This window comes from Mustelus asterias, chromosome 20 (genome assembly GCF_964213995.1).
Source record: "Mustelus asterias chromosome 20, sMusAst1.hap1.1, whole genome shotgun sequence".
NCBI lineage: Eukaryota > Metazoa > Chordata > Chondrichthyes > Carcharhiniformes > Triakidae > Mustelus > Mustelus asterias.
In genome coordinates, this window is record NC_135820.1 from 70,956,994 (window position 1) to 70,981,107 (window position 24,114).

Here is a 24,114-nt window from a genome sequence, read left to right on the forward strand (position 1 = left end):
TCAGTGACGACAGCCCTGCAACCAAGCATGACAAAGTTGCAGTTCTACTCGAATACCTGCACATTTTCCCATTCGTATTTCCATAATCCAATCCCTCCTTCACAGATCCTTCCTGGTTTTTTTTTTTCAAGTCTTCCGTTAAGAACCGCCTCAGGCAAAAAAAAATTATACTTTTTTTTGGTTTCTCATAGCGACGCTGACTGTTAATATATGTACACACACGCACTCACTCACACACACGCACACACACACATATATATATATTTAAATTAGTACACTTCTCCCTGCATATCACTTGCTTGATAGTTCCTATTCTGATGAGCACAGATCTAACCCATCATTCATGCCACTCAATTAACTGAACCTACTCCTTGCTGCTTAAATACCAAACCCATAACTGGATCCCAGTTCCCTCAGTAAAAATTACTTTTTAAAAACGTTTTCTGGTAAATGTCATTTTGGTTTAAACTGCCCCACGTAAAAGCGAGTGGGACAAAACTCTTTCAAAAAAAATAGAATCGAATTGTTCACGCTTTTGACTTCAGCCTGATTAGGTTCAAGGGCTCTGCTGGCATCAACAGAAGGCATTCAGATCACAGCGGGATCTCCTGCGCCTTGGCTCCACGCTCTCTGCGCCCGGGAAGACGCTTCTTCACTCTGGGGCGGTAACATTGCTCTCTCGGTGAGCGTTCCGCCTCGCCACACGGCAACGAACCACCATCGCTATCCGTAGATGGGAATGGGTTCAATTGTCCAATTCTCCCCATGTAAACAAAGTGCCACCTGAGGACACAGATACGAAGTTGGGGGTGGGGGGGGGGGGGGGGGGGGTGGTGGTGGGCAGGGAAGGTGGGAGGTGAGGAAGGTTGGGGGGTGGGGAGGAGGGAAGGACAAAAAGAAACCCACTAGGCCAACCTTGAAGAAAGCAAAAGTTAAATAGATCCAGGTTTCGGTCCCAGTGCAAGCAGGGACTTACAAAACTATTTTACTGACACGCTCCTTCTCAGCGAGGAACGGTGGCCCAACAAGAAGGCCTTGGCTCTATTCCAAACATCAAACATCGGCATCACCCTCACCATTCTCGCAACTTGGGATTCACCTGATGAGAGACTTCATCTTACAAACATTTCAAAAACTCACTCTTCTTTCTTCCTGTCCCGTTATTTACAAAGAGAAAAGCTTTCGCCCACAGACATCAATTCCTTGACTGTGGTGACTGCAGGGGCGCTCAGGACGCAGGCTGGCACCTCATCCTTCCTGTGTCAGTTATATCACTGTCTATTTACAGTAATGGTGCCATAACACGCACATACACACGCGCGCACGCACACACACGCACACACACACAAAACACAAGAGAGATTGAACCACAGCTGCAGCCTTCCAATGCAGCATCTGATCAGTCTGAGCAGCAGCTAACGGCAGCATTAGGCCCAGAAGAGTCGAAGACTTTCTTCAGCCCGAAATAAACCACAGCTTCATTCCTTTTCTTCCAAGGTGCTTGTGTCCCGTCACTCTGCCTCTGTAACAGCAAAGGGAAGGGGGGAGGAAAAAAAGACATCGTAAGAGACCTTCCACAAAGCATGTGTGAATGTTAGAATCCTTATAGAGCAGAAGGAGGCCATTCGGCCCATTGAGCCTGCACCAACAACAGTCCCCCAGTGAGGCCCTCTCCCTGTAGCCCCACCTATTTATTCTGCTAGTCCCCCTGACACTAAGGGGCAATTTAGCATGGCCAATTCATCTAACCTGTACATCTTTGGACGCTGACCGCTACCTGATGTTTGACCAAGACCGCAAGGTACAAAAGGTCGTGAATGTAGCCCAATCCATCACGCAAACCAATCTCCCATCCATTGACTCTGTCTACACTTCCCGCTGCCTCGGCAAAGCAGCCAGCATAATTAAGGACCCCACGTACCCCGGACATTCTCTCTTCCACCTTCTTCCGTCGAGAAAAAGATACAAAAGTCTGAGGACATGTACCAACCGACTCAAGAACAGCTTCTTCCCTGCTGCTGTCAGACTTTTGAATGGACCTATCTCGCATTAAGTTGATCTTTCTCTACACCCTAGCTGTGACTGTAACACTACATTCTGCACTCTCTTGTTTCCTTCTCTATGAACGGTACGTTTTGTCTGCATAGCGCACAAGAAACAATACTTTTCACTGTATGTTAATACATGTGACAATAATAAATCAAATCAAATCAACTCAAATCGGTGATAGAAAATGGATTTCTATTAGCAGAATGCTCAATGTCTGCTCTAGATGGTCAAAGTCATAGAATCATAAAAACCCTGCACTGCAGAAGCAGGCCTTCCGGCTCTTCCAGTCTGCACTGACTCTCCAACGGAGCATCCCACCCAGACCCTATTCCTCTAACCCCACATATTAACCCGGCTAATCTCCCTTAACCTGCACATCTTGGAACGCTAAGGGGCAATTTAGCATGGTCAATCCATCTAACCCACACGTCTTTGGACTGTGGGAGGAAACCGGAGAACCCGAGGAAACCCACGCAGTCACGGGGAGAACGTGCAAACTCCGCACAGACAAGGCCGGAATTGAACCCGGGTCCCTGGCGCTGTGAGGCAGCAGTTGTAACCAGTGTGCCACCGTGCTACCCACGTCCAATGGACAGGTAGAAAGAATGCATAATGGGGTATAAAATGGTCAATGAAGGATTGTCAAATTTTCTGGATTTGTCCGGAGTCGCCAGAAATGGAAGATTATTCTCCAGGTCACTGTTAAGAGAAACTCCAGGGAGAAAAGCCTTGGTGAGATTTTTTTAATTGGATTTTTTCATTCTTTTTGAAAATGTATTACTTACGAAAATATTGGGGGGGGTTGGGGTGGAACTGAAAACCTGGTTCGACTGACTGACAAACATTGTCCCATTGGTTAACTGAGACCTTGTTTGCTTTCCAATCAGCATGAGACGGGCAAGGATGGATATGCCGCATGGCCAATGGCAGGTGTGTGGTGGGAGGGTTGGTTGGAGGCAGGAGGTCATGTGGTGAAATCTTCAGGGAGGTGGAGAACCAGGGGTTGGCAACTCAACGCCAATGGCAGGATGGCTTGTTCAACATGTTTTTGCTACATTTCCAAGCACAGGAAGGATAGAACTGAATATTAGCAACAATGGGGAGGTACAGATCCATTCCTCAGGCCCAATGGTCATTCAGTTTCTGCATATAAAAACCACTAAATACCCATTACTTATTTAGCCATGGGTTTTTGCTTGATCTCTGGCATTTAATTGGCAAAGCTAAGCAAAAGTTAAAGTTTATTTATTAGTGTCACAAGTAAGGCTTACATTAACACTGCAATGAAGTTACTGTGAAAATCCCCTAGTCGCCACACTCCAGCGCCTGTTTGGGTACACTGAGGGAGAATTTAGCATGGCCAATGTACCTAACCAGCACGTCTTTCGGACTGTGGGAGGAAACCGGAGCATCCGGAGGAAACCCACGCAGACACGGGGAGAACGTGCAGACTTGCACAGATAGTGACCCAAGCCAGGAATTGAATTCGGGTCCCTAGCGCTGTGAGGCAGCAGTGCTAACCACTGTGCCACCCTCACGTGAAAGCACTGGGATCCACCACTCACAGCTCAAGGAGCAAGTTCTGCTTCTTAATTGCAGCACTAAGGGGAAGGGCGGAGTTAACCCACTTCCCAAGACCATGAACAAGAGAAAGGAGAGCAGTGAAACACGACTCCTTGTAGTTAGCTTTCAATGCTTCTTTAGTAGAGACCGTTGGAGCTGGTCTCTAGTCTGGTTGTGGCCTGCAAAGTTTATTTATTTATTAGTCACAAGTAAGGCTTACATTAACACAGCAATGAAGTCACTGTGAATTTCCCCTGGTCACCACACTCCGGCGCCTGTTCGGGTCAATGCACCCTAACCAGCACGTCTTTCGGAATGTGGGAGGAAACCGGAGCAGCCGGAGGAAACCCACGCAGACACGGGGAGAACGTGCAAACTCCGCACAGTGATCCAAGCCGGGAATCGAACCCGGGTCCCTGGCGCTGCGAGGCACTGTGCCATCATGCGTGCCGCCTGTGTAAGTGGCAGTATTTTGCAAGCTGCATTGGGTGCAACAGTCTTCCAGCACCCCATAGTTCGTGGACGTTCTTCATGTCTAAGCCTTGCATTTCTGGGGCCAATGCATAGACTAACCAAGACACAAACTGAGCTCACACATGTGCCATTCCCAACAGGGGTCACTGGGTGGCAATCAAGAGCATGAACTAGGGATTACTTACCCCCCAAGCACAGTCTACAGATACTGAAGTCAGCTGCAGGCATTTTCCATAATCTCATATGGGACAAGTTAGCTTAGCTGAAATTAGGGACTGAATCTATATGGTTTTGTACTGACATTATCACAGTTCAGTTTGGGGGCGGCACGGTGGCACAGTGGTTAGCACTGCTGCTTCACAGCGCCAGCAACCCGGGTTCGATTCCCAGCTTGGGTCACTGTCTGTGTAGAGTTTGCAGATTCTCCCCGTGTCTGCGTGGGTTTCCTTTGAGTGCTCCAGTTTCCTCCCGCAGTCCAAAGATGGGTGCGTTAGGTGGATTGGCTGTGCTAAATTGCCCTTAGTGTCAGGTGGACTAACAGGGGATAGGGCCTGGGTGGGATTGCTGTCTGTGCAGACCTAATGGGCCAAATGGCCTCCTTCTGCACTGTAGGGATCCTATGATTCAGGGTGTTTTTTTGCTCTTGATACATCAAAGGTTTACAGTGGTGAGTTAAATATTTCTAGCAGTTTTTAAAAACATTTCCATAGACACAGTTAATTCCACAGACAATCTGCCAGGAGATCTCTGCAGTGTCCAGGAATGGAGGGCTGGTTTACACTGAGGGGCCCAGCAGGAATAATCATAGGGACAATTTTTTTTAAAGTTTAAATTTTTGAAACATGTTCATCATTTGTTACAAAAAAATGGAGGAAAGATGCTGTTGGATCGATAGCCAATAATCATCCAATAGGTAATCATAGTGCTCAATAAGCCTACACTAACAACCATCCCACCCAGGCCCTATCTCCATAACCCAACCTATTTACCCTAGCTAATCCCCATGACACTAAGGGATAATTTAGCATGGCCAATCCACCTCACCTGCACATCTTTGGAATGTGGGAGGAAACCGGAGCACCCGGAGGAAACCCACGTAGACACGGGGAGAACGTGCAAACTCCACACAGACAGTGAGTGACCCAAGCCAGGAATCGAACCCGGGTCCCTGGCGCTGTGAGGCAGCTGTGCTAACCACTGTGCTACTGTACCGCCCTAATGGTGTCCACTATTGTAGAAATCATAGAAACCCTACAGTGCAGAAGGAGGCCATTCGGCCCATCGAGTCTGCACCGACCACAATCCCACCCAGGCCCCACCCCCACATATTTACCCGCTAATCCCTCTAACCTACGCATCTCAGGGGCAATTTTAACCTGGCCAATCAACCTAACCCGCACATCTTTGGACTGTGGGAGGAAACCGGAGCACCCGGAGGAAACCCACGCAAACACGAGGAGAATGTGCAAACTCCACACAGACAGTGACCCAAGCCGGGAATCAAACCCGGGACCCTGGAGCTGTGAAGCAGCAGTGCTAACCACTGTGCTACCGTGCCGCTTGGCAACGTGGCTTGGCAACGTTGTGTGATGTGGCAGCTGACCAATGGTAGGAGCACTGGGGGAGGGGGAGAGGTGGTCATGTGATCACGTCCCGAAACTATCCTCCCTTCAAAAATGGCAAACCATGTGGACAATCCTTGTCACGTTCATGCTCAGGACTGCACCTACAGGACAAGTCTTCTTGTAGATGCTGACGGGAACATTACAAAAATATTTAGCGAGGTGCACATCATTTGTTGCAGCTCTGCGCGAAGTGGGCACCGTTCTGAGTAACCACAATGATTCACAACCCGCATTGTGGGTAGAAGCTTTTCATTGTTTTGCTACACAACTGAGTGTGTCCATCCACTTACAGCCTAAATACAAACGAAACGAGACACACAGTCCTTCCTGGAACTAGAAATTATTCTTACATGTACCACTATGTCATACACTAGGGGAGGCAGTGGCATAGTGGCATTGTCACTGGACTAGTATTCCAGAGGTCCAGGGTAACGCTCTGGGGACCCAGTTTCGAATCCCACCATGGCAGATGGCGAAATTTGAATTCAATAAAAAAATCTGGAATTAAAACTCTAATGACGACCATGAAGCAAGGTGGCACGGTGGCACAGTGGTTAGCACAGCTGCCTCACAGCTCCAGGAACCTGGGTTCGATTCCCGGCTTGGATCGCTGTCTGTGTGGAGTCTGCACGTTCTCCCCGTGTCTGCATGGGTTTCCTCTGGGTGCTCCGGTTTCCTCCCACAATCCAAAGATGTGCGGGTTAGGTTGATTGGCCATGCTAAATTGCCCCTTGGTGTCCCAGGATGCGTAGGTTAGGGGGATTAGCGGGGTAAATTAAATGTGTGGGGTACATGAATAGGATGGGAATAGAGGGATATGGTCCCCGGAAGGGTTGGGGGTTTTAGTTAAGTCGGGCAGCATGGTCGGTGCAGGTTTGGAGGGCCAAAGGGTCTGTTCCTGTGCTGTAATTTTCTTTGTTCTTTATCACTGGGTATAGTGGTGTTGTGATCATAGTAGAATGGACCAACGACCCAGGGACTGTGTTCAAATTTCTACCATGGCACGGTGAACTTGATAACCTTTGTGGGACGATAGCAGGAAAAGTGGCATTAAAGTCATAGAATCATAGAAACCCTACAGTGCAGAAGGAGGCCACTTGGCCCATCGAGTCCGCACCGACCACAATCCCACCCAGGCCCCACCCCCACATATTTTACCCGCTAATCCCCCCAACCCACGCATCTCAGGACTCCAAGGGGCAATTTTTTAACCTGGCCAATCAACCTAACCCGCACATCTTTGGACTGTGGGCGGAAACCGGAGGAAACCCACGCAGACACGGGGAGAATGCGCAAACTCCACACAGACAGTGACCCCAGCCGGGAATCAAACCCGGGTCCCTGGCGCTGTGAGGCAGCAGCACTAACCACTGTGCCACCGTGCTGCCCTAGTCATTGTATTGTTGTAAAAACCCATCTGGGTTCACTGATGTTCTTCACGGAGCAGAAGTACGAGGAACTGAAGTAGGCAATTCACCTCCTGAGCCCACTCCACCATTCAATGCGATCATGGCTGATCTTGTCTTGGCCTCAACTCCACTTTCCTGCCCGTTCTCCATCACCCTTCAACCCATTACTGATTAAAAATCTATCTTCTCCTTAAACTTACTCAATGGTCCGACATCCACCGCATTCTGGCGCAGTGAATTCCGCAGATTAAAATTGCCTGGTGGGATTGTTGTCGGTGCAGATGTGATGGGTCGAATGGCCTCCTTCTGCATTGTAGGGATTCTATGATATTAAAGGATTCTATGAAACCATTGTCAATTGTCCTAAAAGCCCACCTGGTTCACTAGTGCCCTTAGGGAAGGAAATCTGTGGCCTTTACTTGGTCTGGCCTACATGTGACTCCAGACCCATAGCGATGTGGTTGACTCTTACAATGTCCCCTCAAGGGAAATTAGGGATGGGCAATAAATGCTGTCCCAGTCAGTGATGCCTCTATCCCATGAAAGAATAAAAAATGAATTATGTAGATTATATTATTTATCAAACATGGTTCATAGAAATCATAGAAACCCTACAGTGCAGAAGGAGGCCATTCGGCCCATCGAGTCTGCACCGACCAGGCCCTACCCCCAAATATTTACCCGCTAATCCCTCTAACCTACGCATCCCAGGACTCGAAGGGGCAATTTTTAACCTGGCCAATCAACCTAACCCGCACATTTTTGGACTGTGGGAGGAAACCGGAGCACCCGGAGGAAACCCACGCAGACACGAGGAGAATGTGCAAACTCCACACAGACAGTGACCCGAGCCGGGAATCGAACCCGGGACCCTGGAGCTGTGAAGCAGCAGTGCTAACCACTGTGCTACCGTGCCGCCCCTTTTTTTTAAAATCAATTTGTAATCATAGAAATCATAGAATCCCTACAGTGCAGAATTCAATTCAAGGGATCGAGGGGATGTATTTTATGTGTAGGGTCGCAATCACCTCTAAGTTTTCTGGTTATTTTTTTGAAGTTTATTTATTCGTGTCACAAGTAGGCTTACATTAAAACTGCAGTGAAGTTACTGTGAAACTCCAGCACCTGTTCGGGTACACTGAGGGAGAATTTAGCACGGCCAATGCACCTAACCAGCACGTCTTTCGGATTGTGGGAGGAAACCGGAGCACCGAGAGGGGACCCATGCAGACATGGGGAGAATGTGCAGACTCCGCACAGACAGTGACCCAAGCCGGGAATCGAACCCAGGTTCCTGGCGCTGTGAGGTAGCAGTGCTAACCACTGTGCCACCGTGCCGTCCATTGGCACTGCTGCTAAAGATGAATTTATTGTCCATCCATTAGCTGATCAGAGAAGATAATGGAATCTTCTTGGACTGAGGTTGTTTTTACAACTGCGTAGTTGGCTATTTCACAATGAATTGCATGGCGGGGACCAATGAGGGCTGACATCACATCTAATTCCTGCATTGCAACAGTGACAACACTTCAAAGGTATCTCATGGAATTTAAAACGTGCTTGAGATGGCTGGTGGCCATAAAAGTCACTATATAAATGTAAATACTTTTTAAAGATTCAATCCCAGGATGTGGCAAGGCTGCCATTCATTGCCCACCATCGGAGTTGCCCTTGAGACAGTGATGGCAAGCCGCCTTCTCGGGTCACTGCAGTTCAGTGTGCCATGTGGTGAGGGCATTCCCACAATGCTGTTAGGCAGGAAATTCCAGAACCTTGACCCAGTGACAATGAAGGAAGGGCGACATGTGTCCAAGTGGTGGTGGTGTGTCACTTGCTGGCAAAATTTGGAGACAACGGTGCTCCCATAGTTGCTACCCATGTCCTTTTAAAAGGACTGAGAGGTGTCAGGATCCCTGCACAGTTCTGGTCCCCTTTCTTGAGGAGGGCTGTAGTTACAGTGGAGGCAGCTCAGAGGAGGTTCACTAGATTGATTCCAAAGATGAGGGGTTTGAGTTACGAAGAGATTGAGGAATTTAGGCCTATATTCTCCAGATATAATTGAGGTACATAACATTTGGTTAGCTCAGTCGGCTGGTCGACTGGTTCATGATGCAGTGTGATGCCAACAGCGAGGGTTCAATTCCTGTGCTTGCTGAGGTTATTCACGAAGACCCTGCCTTCTCAACCTTGTCCCTCGCCTGAGGTGTTGTGGCCCTCAGTTAAACCATCACCAGTCAGCTTTCCCCCTCGAGGGGGGGAGTAGCCTGTGGTCATCCGGAACTATGGCCACTTTACTTTGACTATGAGATGCTAAAGGGGATTGACAGGGTAGACATAGAGAGGGTGTTTCCTCTTGTGGGGTAACCTAGAACAAGAGGTCATAGTTTTAAGATAAGGGCTGGCAGGTTTAAAACAGAGATGAGGAGATAATTATTTCCCTCAAAGGGCGGTGAATCTGTGGAATTCACTACGCCAGAGTGCAGTGGATGTCGGGACATTGAGTAAGTTTAAGGAGAAGATAGATTTTTAATCAGTAATGGGTTGAAGGGTGATGGAGAACCGGCAGGAAAGTGGAGTTGAGGCCAAGACAAGATCGGCCATGATCGCATTGAATGGTGGAGTGGGCTCAGGAGGTGAATTGCCTACTCCAGTTCCTCGTACTTCTGCTCCGTGAAGAACATCAGTGAACCCAGATGGGTTTTTACAACAATACAATGACTTTAATGCCACTTTTCCTGCTATCGTCCCACAAATGGCAAGGTTATCAAGTTCAACGTGCCATGGTAGAAGTTTGAACACAGTCCCTGGGTCGTTGGTCCACTCTACTATGATCACAACACCACTGTACCCAGTGATAAAGAACAAAGAAAATTACAGCACAGGAATAGGCCCTTCGGCCCTCCAAGCCTGCACCGACTATGCTGCCCGACTTAACTAAAACCCTCTTACCCTTCCGGGGACCATATCCCTCTATTCCCATCCTATTCATGTACTTGTCAAGACGCCCTTTAAAAGTCACTACCGTATCCGCTTCCACTACCTCCCCCGGCAACGAGCTCCAGGCACCCACTACACTCTGTGTGCAAAATCTGCCTCGTACATCTCCTTTAAACCTTGCCCCTCGCACCTTAAACCTGTGCCCCCTAGCAATTGACTCTCCCATCCTGGGAAAAAGCTTCTGACTATCCACTCTGTCCATGCCTCTCATAATCATGTAGACTTCTATCAGGTCTCCCCTCAACCTCCGTCGCTCCAGTGAGAACAAACCAAGGTTCTCCAATCTTTCCTCATAGCTAATGCCCTCCATACCAGGCAACATCCTGGTAAATCTTTTCTGTACCCTCTCCAAAGCCTCCACATCCTTCTGGTAGTGTGGCGACCAGAATTGAACACTATATTCCAAGTGCGATCTAACCAAGGTTCTATAAAGCTGCAACATGACTTGTCAATTTTTAAACTCAATGCCCCGGCTGATGAAGGCAAGCATGCCGTATGCCTTCTTGACTACCTTCTCCACCTGCATTGCCACTTTCAGTGACCTGTGTACCTGTACACCCAGATCCCTTTGCCTACCAATACTCTAAAGGGTTCTGCCATTTACTGTACATTTCCTATCTGTATTAGACCTGATGCCTCACTGAATGGTTATTCACAGTCAGAGGAATAAAAGACCTAACATTGGCCTGAGATTCTGAAATACAGAAACACCATGCAAGATGGGGTAGCACAGTGGTTAGCACGGCTGCCTCACGGCGCCAGGGACCCTGGTTCGATTCCCGTCTTGGGTCACTGTCTGCGTGGAGTTTGCATGTTCTCCCCGTGTCTGCGTGGGTTTCCTCCGGGTGCTCCGGTTTCCTCCCACAGTCCAAAGATGTGCGGGTTAGGTGGAATGGCCATGCTAAATCGCCCTAGTGTCAGGGGGACTAGCTAGGGTAAATGCACTGGGTTGCGTGGATAGGGCCTGGATGGAATTGTGGTCGGTGTAGACCCGATGGGCCGAATGGACTCCTTCTACACTGTAGGATTCTATGATTCTATTAGGTCGGGTCTGAATGGGTTGCTTGGTACAAGCCGGGGGTGGAATATTGGACACTGCACTTCGCTATAGGCATGTTTTACAAATGCTTGTGACTATTAGCTTAATAAAAAGATCCCTCAGAATGGGAAAGGAGAATGCCTATGAATATATTGGTGGTCACCTTAGCCCTCTATACTAGTTAATAACTTGGATGGGAAAGTTTGAACAAATTGATGTGGAATGCATTGTCTGAAGAGATGGTGGAAGCAGATTAAATAGTAACTTTTAAAAAGGGTCTTGGAGCACGGCGGCACAGTGGTTAGCGCTGCTGCCTCACAGCACCAGGGTCCCAGGTTCAATTCCAGCCTCGGGTCACTGTCTGTGTGGAGTCTGCACGTTCTGCCCGTGTCTGCGTGGGCTTCCTCCCGGTGCTCCGGTTTCCTCCCAAAGATGCGTGCAGGTTAGGTGGATTGGCCATGCTAAATTGCCCCAAGATGTGTAGGTCAGATGGATTAGCGGGGTTTCGTGTGTGGGGTTACGGGAATAGGGTGGGGAAAAGGGCCTGGGCAAGATACTCTGTCAGAGAGTCGATGTAGACTCAATGGACCGAATGGCCTCCTTCTGCGCTGTAGGGATTCTATGATTATATACTAAATATAAGCCACCATTTGCAGGACTGCAAAGCACTGAGACTAATTGGGGGTAGTTCCCTCAAACAGCCAGCAAAGACACGAGGGCAGAATGGCCTCCAAATACTGTAAGATTCAGTGTGTAGTGTGGGATCGCCCAGCTGAGTTTAAGGGATGGACACTGCACACACAAGATTTTGATGCATTGGACCATTAGCATATTCTGGCTTCACTCTTCTCCCCTGCAGGCATTACACACACAATCCGTGGTAGTTTGAGAATTTGAATCCAGTTCAAAATGTCTGTAAATATCAAGCCTGTAGTGTGACCCTAAAGCTGCCAGGTTGTCAAATAAAACCCCAAGCTGATTCACTGATGTCCTTCAGGGGTGTCCTTACCTGGTGTGGCATACAGACACCAGTCATACCGGGCCGGATTTTACAGCCTTGCTCGGCACGGTGGTACAGTGGGTTAGCACCACTGCCTCAACAGCGCCAGGGACCCGGGTTCGATTCCCGGCTTGGGTCACTGTCTGTGCCAAGTCTGCACATTCTCCCCGTGTCTGCGTGGGTTTCCTTCGGATGCACCGGTTTCCTTCCAAAGATGGGCGGGTTAGGTGGATTGGCCATGCTAAATTGCCCCTTAGTGTCAGGGGGACCAGCTAGGGTAAATGCATAGGGGGTTATGGGTATGGGGACTGGGTAGGACTGTTGTCAGTGCAGACTCAATGGGCCGAATGGTCTCCGTCTGCACTGATTCTATGATTTTAAGTGTTTTTGCTACATGACAACAGTTAAATCCAAAAGCATTTCATTGGCTATAGGGGTTTGGGACGTGAAAGGCACTATATAAATGCCCATTTTTGTTTTCAGTTCCACCCCAACGTGGCTGCCTCCTGCCTGCCTGGCATGACCCTCAGTTGTATTACCATCTTTCAGAGCAACTAGGGAGAACTAATAATCGCCCAGCCTTGCCCACATCCCATGGACTAAAACTATTGATCACTTGCTGGACTGTGCTGTTTTTTTAATTCATTCGTGGGATATGGTCGTCGCTGGCTGGCCAGCGTTTATGGCCCATCCCTTGGAGGGCAGTTGAGAGTCAAACACTTTGCAGTGGCTCTGGAGTCACATGTAGGCCAGATCAGGTAATGACGGCAGATTTCCTTCCCTACCAGGATGCTGCCTGGTCTGGAGGGCATTAGCTATGGGGAGAGTTTGGAGAAACTCGGTTTGTTCTCACTGGAACGGCGGAGGTTGAGAGGCGACCTGATAGAAGTCTACAAGATTATGAGGGGCATGGACAGAGTGAACAGTCAGAAGCTTTTTCCCAAGGTGGAAGAGTCAATTACTAGGAGGCATAGGTTTAATGTGTGAGGGGCAAGGTTGAAAGGAGATGTACGAGGCAAGTGTTTTTACACGGAGGGTGGTGGGTGCTTGGAACTACCTGCTGGGGGAGGTAGTGGAAGCAGATACGATAGTGACTTTTAAGGGGCGTCTGGACAAATACATGAATAGATGGGAATAGAGGGATATGGTCCCCGGAAGGGTAGGGGGTTTTAGTTCAGACGGGCGGCATGGTCGGTGCAGGCTTGGAGGGCCGAAGGGCCTGTTCCTGTGCTGTCATCTTTTTTGTTCTTTGTTCTAAAGGACATTAGTGAACCGGATGGGTTTTTCCGACGACCGACAATTGTTTCATGGTCATCAGTAGATTCTTAATTCCGGATATGGAATGTCCGTTGTGGATATTGTGGGGTGGCACAGCCCACAGCCTCACAGCGCCAGGGACCCAGGTTCGATTCCCGACGTGGGTCACTGTCTGTGTGGGGTTTGCACGTTCTCCCCGTGTCTGCGTGGGTTTCCCCCGGGTGCTCCAGTTTCCTCCCACAGTCCGAAAGACGTGCTGGTTAGGGTGCATTGGCCGTGCTAAATTCTCCCTCAGTGTACCCGAACAAGCGCCGAAGTGTGGCAACCGGGGGATTCACATAGCAGCTTCATTGCAGTGTTAATGTAAGCCTACTTGTGACACTAATAAAATAAACTTTAAACTGAAGGATAATGTGCTAACTAAAGTCTCAAAGGGAACCTGGTGAAGAAAGAAGTGTTAAAATTTGTTTGGTTAGTCTCTCAAAAATACTTCTCCCTTCTTTTAAACCCCACCGTCAACTTTGAGACTGATAGCCAACGGGACCGTATTGTTAAGGCCTCTTCAAATCAGTTTAGCTTTGCTATACTCAGTGCACTCCTCACCAGAGATGTTCTCTGCATCAAACTCATTCAGTTCCACTTGGCCTTCCCGCGAGGGGGTGTCCCAGTTATCACTGTTGTCCGTCACATCAGAGTAGACCTCCTCCGTCGCAAAGCGTTGGCCGCACTTGGCCTTCTCCGCCCGCTCGCTCTCGCCGTTGGTCGACTGCTGGTCCTCGTTGCTGAAGTCCGACATGTACATGGCGTCCTCGGTCTGCTTCTCGGCAAACCAGTCCCTCACCTGTTCGTAGCCCATGCAGGACCTCTCGCAGAGGCGGTCCAGGTCCTCTTCGTGCAGCATGCGGTGCTGGGTGTAGTACTCGAACAGCACCATCTTCCCGCTTTTTTTGGACGGCGCCCGCTTGAGCCGGTAATTCTCCAGCGGCACGTCGGTGATGAGGCTGTTGCTGCCAGAGCGGATGGCGTAGATGCCCTTCTTGTAGTCGTCGTACCATTTGAGCTGCCCGTTCTTCAGGGCGTAGCGGGCGTCGCCGAACCAACGCACCACCTCGGTCCTGGGCAGCCGCGACTTGATGGCCAACTCGTCGTACTCTTCAACTGTCGGCCACTGTGTCCGCATGAACTGCAGCTTCATCAGGTGGAGCTGGTGGACCGTCTTCTTGTTCTGCCCCTTGTATTTGACGGTGGTTGGGGACACGCCCGGGGAGGCTGAGCCTAGGTTCAGCTTGCCGGCCTGCAGGGCCTTGGGCTGGATGCACAGCTTGGAGCCATCCTTCAGGCAGATCTTCAGGGGGCTGACCTTCATCCGCTCCTGGGGGAGCACGAGCCTCCTCATGTCCACCGAGCTGCTGTCGCTGGGCGTCCCCTCGCCGTCCGACTCCTCGCCCTCCCCCTCGTCCTCCTCCTCCTCCCCATCCTCCTCCTCCTCCCCATCCCCGGAGTCGCCCTCCTCCCGGGGCTCCGGCTCCCCCAGCCTGGCCTTCCGCCGCTCGGCGAACCACAGGTCGATCTCCCGCCGGGTCATCTTGGTGTGGACGCGCAGGCGGTCCACCTCCTCCTCGGGGGGGAAGGGGCTGCGGGCGAAGCTGCGCTCCAGCGCCCCCAGCTGCTCGGCTGACTTGCCCCGGAACTTGGGCGGGGTGAAGTCGCAGCTGGTCTGCCACTGGCGGCGGGGCTGGGGCTGGGGGTGGGCGGCGGGCGAGGGCAGCGCTTCCTCCGGGGCCAGCTCGGCGGGGACCGCGGAGGCGGGGGCGCTGCCGCCGTTGTCCGGGGGCTGGTGGCACTTGAGGTTCTTGTAGTTGTAGCGCCGGTCGCTGAACCACTTGCGGATCTCCTTGCCCTGCAGCCCGGTCACCCTGACCAGCCGCTCCACCTCCCCGTGTTCCGGGAACTGAGCCCGCAGGAAGCTTTGCTTCAGCGCTGCCAACTGCTCCTTGCTCTTCTTGTACTTGTAGGTGCCCAGCTCGGATATCAGGGTGGAGGCAGCCGGCTGGCTGGAAGAGCTGACCGCAGGCTGTCCCGCCGAGGGGGCAGCCAGGATCTTGAGGCCGGACACCACCGTCGTTGGCCCCCCCGGCCTCTGCGCCTGGTACTTGGGGGCGTTCTGCTGCCTGGCCACGGTGGCCAAGCTGACCGCCAGTGGGGTCCCCTTCACCACCCCGGCCGGCTGGCTGACCACGATGCTGGCGCCCGTCGTCAAGAGCTGGCAGGGGAAGTTGGCCTGCAGGACGTGCCCGCCTCCGTTGGTGCTGCTGCTGACCGGGCCGGGCAGCACCGCGATGGTGGGCTGCGGCACACTCTGGATGATGGTGTTGAACATGTTCTTGCGGGCGTCCTCGATCTCCTCGGGGGTCCAGCTGATGCCGTGCTTGAGCCGCTGGGCGGTGAACCAGATCTTGAGCTGCTCCTCCGGGTACTTGGTCACCACGGTGAGCCAGCAGAGCTCGGCCTTGCTGGGGTAGGGGAACTTGCTGAAGGAGTTGTTGAGGAAGCTGTTGGAGTCCATGGCGGCGTGGTAGGAGGGGATGCTGCTCAGGGGGATCATGACCTTGGGGAAGAGGCTGGAGCTGTTGCCGGCGGCTGCCCGCTGGATCAGGGGGACGATTTGGGTCACGCCCGCCTGCAGCACTGGCACAGACACCACCGCCTTGCCGTTCACGGTTTGGGAAGGGGTGGTCAACCCATTGGCCGACAGAACCTCGGCGCCCTCCGGTCTTTTCGCCGCCTCGTCTGCTTCGTCGCCGGCTTCCTCCCTCCCGGCGTGAGAGACGGTGATCCTCTTGCCCTCTGGCTTGGCCTTCAGCATCTTCATGATGGGCGTCTTGCTGATGGAGATCTCTGACTGTGTCTCCTCCTCCTCGCCGTTCTCCCTGCTGTCGTTGCCCTTGGCCTCGGAGACGCTCTGCTCCATTACGGTCTGGCTGTTCTTCTTGATGACGCTGACCTTCAGGTTGTTCTCGTTGGGATGGCTCAAGGTGTTGTGCACCGTCAGCGACTCCTGACTCTTGGCGCTAAAGTTGCACTCGACACACACGTACAGTTGGTCCACGCTGGTCTCGGAGTGCTCCGACTCTATGTGTACGGTAAAGGCGTGGAAGTCCTGACTTGCGTAGCTGCAGTACTTGCACTCAAACCCACCGCGCTCTGCGGCATCATTGTTACCGATCACGGTGAACGCCTCCTCGCCAGCTGGCAGGTCCTCAGCGGGAAACGCTTGCCGAGAAGCCTCATCGTCGTCGTGGTACTCTGGGGTAACGTCCCTGTCTGCGTCGTGCATGGCCAGGGTTTTGGCGGGTATCATGCAAGGAGTGGTGGACTTCCTCTTGCTGGCCATGTTGAGTGGCAATGCTTTGTGAAGAGGGAAGTGGGGCACAGGCCCTTCGCCACAAAGCTCAAACCCCACCCCCCCGTTCACAGCCTTCCTCTCGCCATTAAGCTGGTGTCGTCTTGAGTGTCCCAAACGCCAGGTACTTGGAACCGCTCAAGGAGGCCCCACCTGCAAGATATAATCAAGAAAGGAAAGTTAGATGCACAGAAAATTAAACAATTCACCAATTTTAAAATTTACATTTTACCAACGAAATCTTTATATTAAATTATAACTTACATTAAGTTGATCTTTCTCTATACCCTAGCTATGACTGTGACACTATATTCTGCACCCTCTCCTTTCCTTCATCGCATCCCTGCAGTGCAGAAGGAGGCCCATTCGGCCCATCGAGTCTGCCCCGACTGCAATCCCACCCAAGCCCTATCCCCGTAACCCCACATATTTACCCTGCTAATCCCCCTTAGTGTCTGGGATGCATAGGTTAGAGGGATTAGTGGGCTAAATATGTGGGGTTACGGGGATGGGTCCTGGGTGGGATTGTGGTCGGTGTAGACTCGATGGGACGAATGGCCTCCTTCTGCACTGTAGGGATTCTATGATTCATTAGAAGTTCTCCTCATGTCAAGTCTGAGTCTGTTGTAGACTTAGCGATAGATATTACTTGCTATGATTGGTCAACAAATATTGTATCATGCAGCCACCAGGCTGGTAGATGGTAATCGAGGCAACTCACTGTCGTCTTTCGCCAAGTTCCAATACAATTTCAGATGTCCAAAGGGCAATCAGATGCGTTGACTCCCAGCATGTCTGGCATAAAAAGCATGGGCATAAAATTGAGGGGTCAATATAGACACCACATTGCCTGTACACCACCGGTGAGGGCAGTGAAGATCGTCAGGGACTGGAGTTGTCACAGTGCGCCTGAACCTCCTCATACATTCCTCTTTCCCCAGTGCAGAGACGGCACGGTGGCGCAGTGGTTAGCACTGCTGCCTCACAGCGCCAGGGACCCAGGTTCGATTCCCGGCTTGGGTCACTGTCTGTGTGGAGTTTGCACCTTCTCCCCGTGTCTGCGTGGGTTTCCTCCGGGTGCTCCGGTTTCCTCTCACAGTCCAAAGATGTGTGGGTTAGGTGGATTGGCCATGCTAAATTACCCCTTAGTGACGGGGAACCACCAGGGTAAATGCATGGGGTTACGGGGATAGCGCCTGGGTGGGTTTGTGGTCGGTGCAGCCTCGATGGGCTGAATGGCCTCCTTCTACACTGTAGGGATTCTATGATTCAGAGGTGGCTGAGTTAATTGCAGCAGTGACTGAGAACTATAACGGGGAGGCGCTGGCCTAGTGGTATTATCACTAGACTATTAATCCAGAAACTCAACTAATGTTCTGGGGACCTGAGTTCGAATCCCACCACGGCAGATGGTGGAGTTTGAATTCAATAAAAAATGTCTGGAATTAATAACCTACTAACAATCATTGTCGATTGTCGGAAAAAACCATCCTGGTTCACTAATGCCCTTTAGGGGAGGAAATCTGCTGTCTTTACCTGGTATGGTCCACATGTGACTCCAGAGCCACAGCAATGTGGTTGACTCTCAATTGCCCTCTGAACAAGGGCAACTAGGGATGGGCAATAAATGCTGGCCAGCCAGCGACGCCCATGTCCCATAAATGAATAAAAAAACTGTGCACATCTTATAATAGAATTAGAATTCTACAGTGCAGAAGGAGGCCATTCGGCCAAGCGAGTCTGCACCAACCACAATCCCACCAAGGCTCTATCCCCATGCATTTATCCAGCTAGTCCCCCTGACACTAATGGACAATTTAGCATGGCCAATCCACCTAACCCGCACATCTTTGGACTGTGGGAGGAAACCGGAACACCTGGAGGAAACCCACGCAGACACGGGGGGAAATGTGCAAAGTCCACACAGTGACCCAAGTCAGGAATCGAACCCAGGCCCCTGGCGCTGTGAGGCAGCAGTGTTAACAACGGTGCTACACACCCTCACAGGAGTCCAAGAACAGCCTTACAATGCACCCACTGATGTCAGCTACACGTTGCATAGCTCCACTGTCTTATTCATTCTTTAACCGTTGAGGTTATGATTCATAATCTCTTTTGTTAAACTCTCTAACTCCAGGATTGATCTGAAGCAAGTAACTCCTTCATTCACAATGTGGAACGCTGCACACATTTATCATTGTTCTAAATAACCAAAGAGAAAAGGGACTTCCATTCAACCTTTCATTAATGCTCATTATCCAGCCTTTGGCTACATTAAGATTAAGATGCGGACCTTTTCATTGTATTATATAGATGTAAGTCGCTGTTTGCTTTGGAGCGTAACATAAGGCATGGAAAAATACGCTGTCATTTTTACTCCTGGTGTTATATTACTTCCCTCGCCATCTCAGCTTTGCTAAACTGATCAAAGACGGTAATACATCTGAAAATTGGGCTAGGATAAACAAACAAACAACTGGTTCAATAACTGGCTCCTTTTAAAAGAGGAAATTAAGAATTGTCACATTTCAAAATTTATCTATTTGGTCTGAAAGGAACATGTTGCTATGGGGTTGAATTTGGTTCAAAATGGGTTAATTGCCTGAACACCAGATGTTATTTGGGATGTTGCTCAGTATAAATGAGCTGGAACGCCAGTTGTGCCTGAATTATGCTGCTCGCACATCAGATTTGCTTTGAGACGATGGGGAAAATCCAACAACTCAAAGGGTTGGCCACCTGCCATGTTGAATGGACGCACATTCCAAGTTACCAGCAAGTGTTCTCGCTAAGGCACCATCATTCTTTTAATATTCAACCATGGGGCATGGGTGTCACTGGCTGGCCTGCATTTATTGCCCATCTCTAGTTGCCTTTGAAGCGATTGATACAACTCTTGTGGCTCTCATAGAAACATAGAAGATAGGAGCAGGAGGAGACCATTCGGCCCTTCAAGCCTGCTCCACCATTCATCACCATCATGGCTGTTCGTCCAACTCAACAGCCTAATCCTGCTTTCTCCCCATGACCTTTGATCCCATTTGCCCTAAAACTACATCTAGCCATCTCTTGAAAACATTCAATGTTTTGGTATCAACTACTTCCTGTGGTAATGAATTCCACAGGTTCACCACTCTGGGTGAAGAAATGCATCCTCACCTCTGTCCTAAAAGGTCTACCCCGGATCCTCAAACTGTATCCCTGGTTCTGGACACCCCCACCATTGGGAACATGTCTACCATGTCTGGTCCTGTTAGAATTTTATACGTCTCTATGAGATCCCCCCTCATTCGTCTGAAATGAGGGCAGTTGAAAGTCAACCACTTTGCTGTGGCCTTGGAGTCACATGTAGGCCAGACCAGGTACAGGCGGCAGATTTCCTTCCCTAAAGGACATTAGCGAACCAGATGGGTAGTTCTGACAATCAACAATAGTTTCATGATCATCAGCAAATTCTTAATTCCAGATATTTTTAAAAATTGAATTCAAATACCACCATCTGCTGTGGTGGGATTCGAACCCGGGTCCCCAGAACATTAGCTGGATTAATGGCCTAGCAATAATACCATGAGGCCATCGCCTTCCCATTGCCTGGGGTTGTCTCATTCAAGGCGGTTTGACTGACAGCTTGGCAAGCCAATCCTCTGTACACGGAGGGCAAGGTCCTGGCAAGGCTCTCCCCAAATCGTCTTTACCAGGTGAATCAATGGGCAACGTTACGCACCTCGTTACGATAAGATGATGATCTGACTTCATTGAAAACGGTGTGCTAATCATTCATATTCTACAGAAAGAATTTGCTTTCTTTGTGCTGCATGCAAAATGAATCAGTTCATTGCTTCACAATTGGTCTGGTCTCACTAGAGTGCTCATTGGTTCATGTTTTTAATGAAATGAGAAACACACACGGTATTGCATGAGGGATCACAGAAGCCGGTGCACACAATGAGAAGGTTTCTGTTGTTAATGACCCCTGGATCAGGCTGTTTATCTGGATATTGAGCAGTAATGGTATATTCCTGAACCTTGGGCAGCACGGTGGCACAGTGGTTAGCACTGCTGCCTTACAGTGCCAGGGACCCGGGTTCGATTCCCGGCTTGGGTCACTGTCTGTGCGGAGTCTGCACATTCTCCCCGCGTCTGCGTGGGTTTCCTCCAGGTGCTTGGGCTTCCTTCCACAGTCTGAAAGATGTGCTGGTTAGGTGCACTGGCCGTGCTAAATTCTCGCTCAGTGTACCCGAACGGGCGTTGGATGTGGTGACTCGGGGATTTTCACAGTAACTTCATTGAGGTGTTAATACAAACCTACTTGTGACAAATAAATTTTAACTTTTCAGTGACAGGTAAGGTCAGTGGCGCTGAGCTAGGGACCACACAGCAAAGGTCAAAGGTTTGCATAAAACACATGTGGAAAAAGACACTACATGAAAAGAGAGAATAGCAGATACCACGACAAAACAAAAAGTACCCAATTTTTTTTATTCTTTCGCAGGATGTGGGCATTGCTGGCTAGACAAGTATTCATTGCCCATCCCTAATTGCCCCTGAGATAGTGGTGGTGAGCTGCCTTCTTGAACCCCTGCAGCTCATGTGGTGTAGATACACCCACAGTGCTGTTAGGGGAGGGAGTTCCAGCATTTTGACTCAGTGACAGTGAAGGAACGGCGATATATTTCCAAGTCAGGATGGTGAATGGTTTGGAGGGGAACTTGCAGATGGTGGCGTTCCCATCTGTCTGCTGCCCTTATCCTTCTAGGTGATAGGGGTCACGGGTTTGGTTGGTGCTGTCGAAGGAGCATTGGTGCATTGCTGTAGTGCATCTTGTAGATGGTACACACTATTGCCACTGTGTGTCGGTGGTGGATGGGATGCCATTCAAACCTTTGTCCTGGATGGTGTCAGACTTCTTGAGTGTTGTTGGAGCTGCACCCATCCAAGCAAGTTGAGATTATTCCATCACTTTCCTGATTTGTGCCTTGTAGATTGTGGACAGACTTTGGGGAAGTCAGGAGGTGAGTTACTCTCCGCAGAATTCCCAGTCTCTGACCTGCACTTAGGATCATAGAAGAATCATAAAATCACAGAATCCCGACAGTGGAGAGAGAGGTCATTCGGCCCATCAAGTCTGCACCGACATCCCACTAAGGCCCTATACCCGCAACACCCCACATTCACTCTGCTAATCTCCCTGACGTTAAAGAGCATCTTAGCATGGCTAAGCTGCACAGCTTCAGACTGTGGGAGGAAACCAGAGCACCCGGAGGAAACCCACGCAGACACGGGGATAACGTGCAGACTCCACACAGTCACCCAAAGCCGGATTCGAACCCGTGTCCCTGGTGCTGTGAGGCAGCAGTGCTAACCACTGTGCCGCTCATGGCACTTGCAGCCACAGTGTTTATATGGCTGGTCCAGTTCAGTTTCTGGTCAATGATTACCCCGCAGGATGTTGATAGTGGGGGATTCAGCAATGGTAATGCCATTAATCGTCATGGGGAGATGGTTGGATTCTCTTTTGTTGGAGATGGCCATTGCCTGACACTTGACTAATTTCCTATTTAAGGGCAGCACAGTGGCACAGTGGTTAACACTGCTGTCTCACTGCGCCAGAGACCCAGGCCTTGGGTGCTGTCTGTGTGGAGTTTGCACATTCTCCCCGTGTCTGCGTGCATTTCCTCCAGGTGTTCCAATTTCCTCCCACAATCCAAAGATGAACAAGTTAGGTGGATTGGCCATGCTAATTCTCCTTTAGTGTCCTAAGATGTGTAGGTCAGAGGAATTAGCAGGGTAAATATATGGTTTTTAAGTTTATTTATTAGTGTCACAAGTAGGTTTATATTTACACTGCAATGAAGTTACTGTAAAAATCCCCTGGTCGCCACACTCCGGCACCTGTCCGGGTACACTGAGAGAGAATTTAGCACGGCCAACGCAGCTAACCAGCACACCTTTCGGACTGTGGGAGGAAACCAGAGCACCCAGAGGAAACCCACGCATAGACAGTGACCCAAGCCGGGAATCGAACCCAGGTCCCTGTCGCTGTGAGGCAGCAGTGCTAACCACTGTGCCGCCCCAGCATTTTGACTCAGTGACAGTGGGGCTATGGGTTAGGAACTGGCTCTGTTGGAGAGTCAGTGCAGACTTGAGGAGCTGAATGGCCTCCTTCTGCACTGTAGGGAATCTATGATGCCGATTCTAATGTATCTGTTGCCTGACTGTTTTGTGGGAGAATCATGTTTTGGGGCCAAGTGAATAAGAAATTCGTATTGTCACAAATGAATGCATAATGCGGTTCCAGGTGCCAAAGTGCAGGAGTTGAAGGATCCCTCAAAGCCCAATGTGAAGCTATCTACACCATCTCCATTCAAGGCTTTGACTGACAGCAGAAGCTGATGGTGGTCTAAAAGGTCATAATGACCACATAAACTACCCCTATCACCAAATCAAAAAGCACCTCGGGCTGGCTGCCACCTTTCCAATAAGCTATGGTTCTGCGGCCCCAGATATATGGCACCAATCCAGTTCACCATGGCTAGCCAACAATTTTTAATTTATTTGGGCCTTTTCAGATGACTCCAGCCGCAAATCCCTGTCAACTCCCCCTCTTAAAAGAGTTAGCTTCATCATCAGGGCCCATTTTAAAAAAAAAAAATCAAAAACACATGGGATCCGTTGAAAAGAAACATAAGTTTATTTATTAGTGTCACAAGTAAGGCTTATATTAACACTACAATGAAGTTACTGTGAAAATTTCCCAGTCACCACACTCCGGCGCCTGTTCGGGTACACAGAGGGAGAATTTATCATGGCCAATGCACCCGAACCAGCACATCTTTCCGACTGTGGGAGGAAACTGGAGCACCTGGAGGAAACCCACGCAGACACGGGGAGAACGTGCAGACTCCACACAGACAGTGACCCAAGTCGGGGAATCGAACCCGGGTCCCTGGTGCTGTGAGTTAGCAGTGCTAACCGCTGTGCCACCCCTTCAGAGAGACAGCAGGCAGTATAGGTATGTACGATGGGCTGATAGGCCTCCATACGTGCTGTAAGAATTCCACAATCAACACGAGGCCCGCTGATGAGATTTATGGAAATCACTCGGTCCATGGAATTTCCTGGATCGGTCTGGGGTAATATTGTGGCGATCAGAGACGGAATTTTCCTGAGCGTCTATCCCTCAATGACCCTCAGTACTTTTTGTGGCTCTCTACTGCGAGACATGGCTGTGGGAGGGGGGAGGGGTAATTGGGGGGGGGGGGTGCGGGGGCTGCATGGGGCAGGTGAGGGGAAGTGCC

General features: G+C 50.2%; 1 protein-coding gene across 4 annotated transcripts in view; it reads right to left on the bottom strand.

The window, feature by feature from the left end:
* Positions 1–615: 615 nt before the first annotated feature.
* Positions 616–24,114, bottom strand: part of zhx3b (zinc fingers and homeoboxes 3b) — a 90,886-nt gene continuing 67,387 nt past the window's right edge. For 3 of the 4 annotated variants that reach the window (XM_078236800.1, XM_078236801.1, XM_078236802.1), the window contains exons 2-3: positions 14,017–16,969; positions 616–1,522 (exon numbers count right to left, since the gene is read on the bottom strand). In XM_078236800.1, the coding sequence (XP_078092926.1) occupies positions 1,512–1,522; positions 14,017–16,807 (2,802 nt within the window). In that variant the 5' untranslated portion in view covers positions 16,808–16,969 and the 3' untranslated portion in view covers positions 616–1,511. Of the gene's footprint in view, positions 1,523–14,016; positions 16,970–21,697; positions 21,718–24,114 lie in introns of those variants that run through there. The other variant, XM_078236803.1, reaches the window with a different exon arrangement.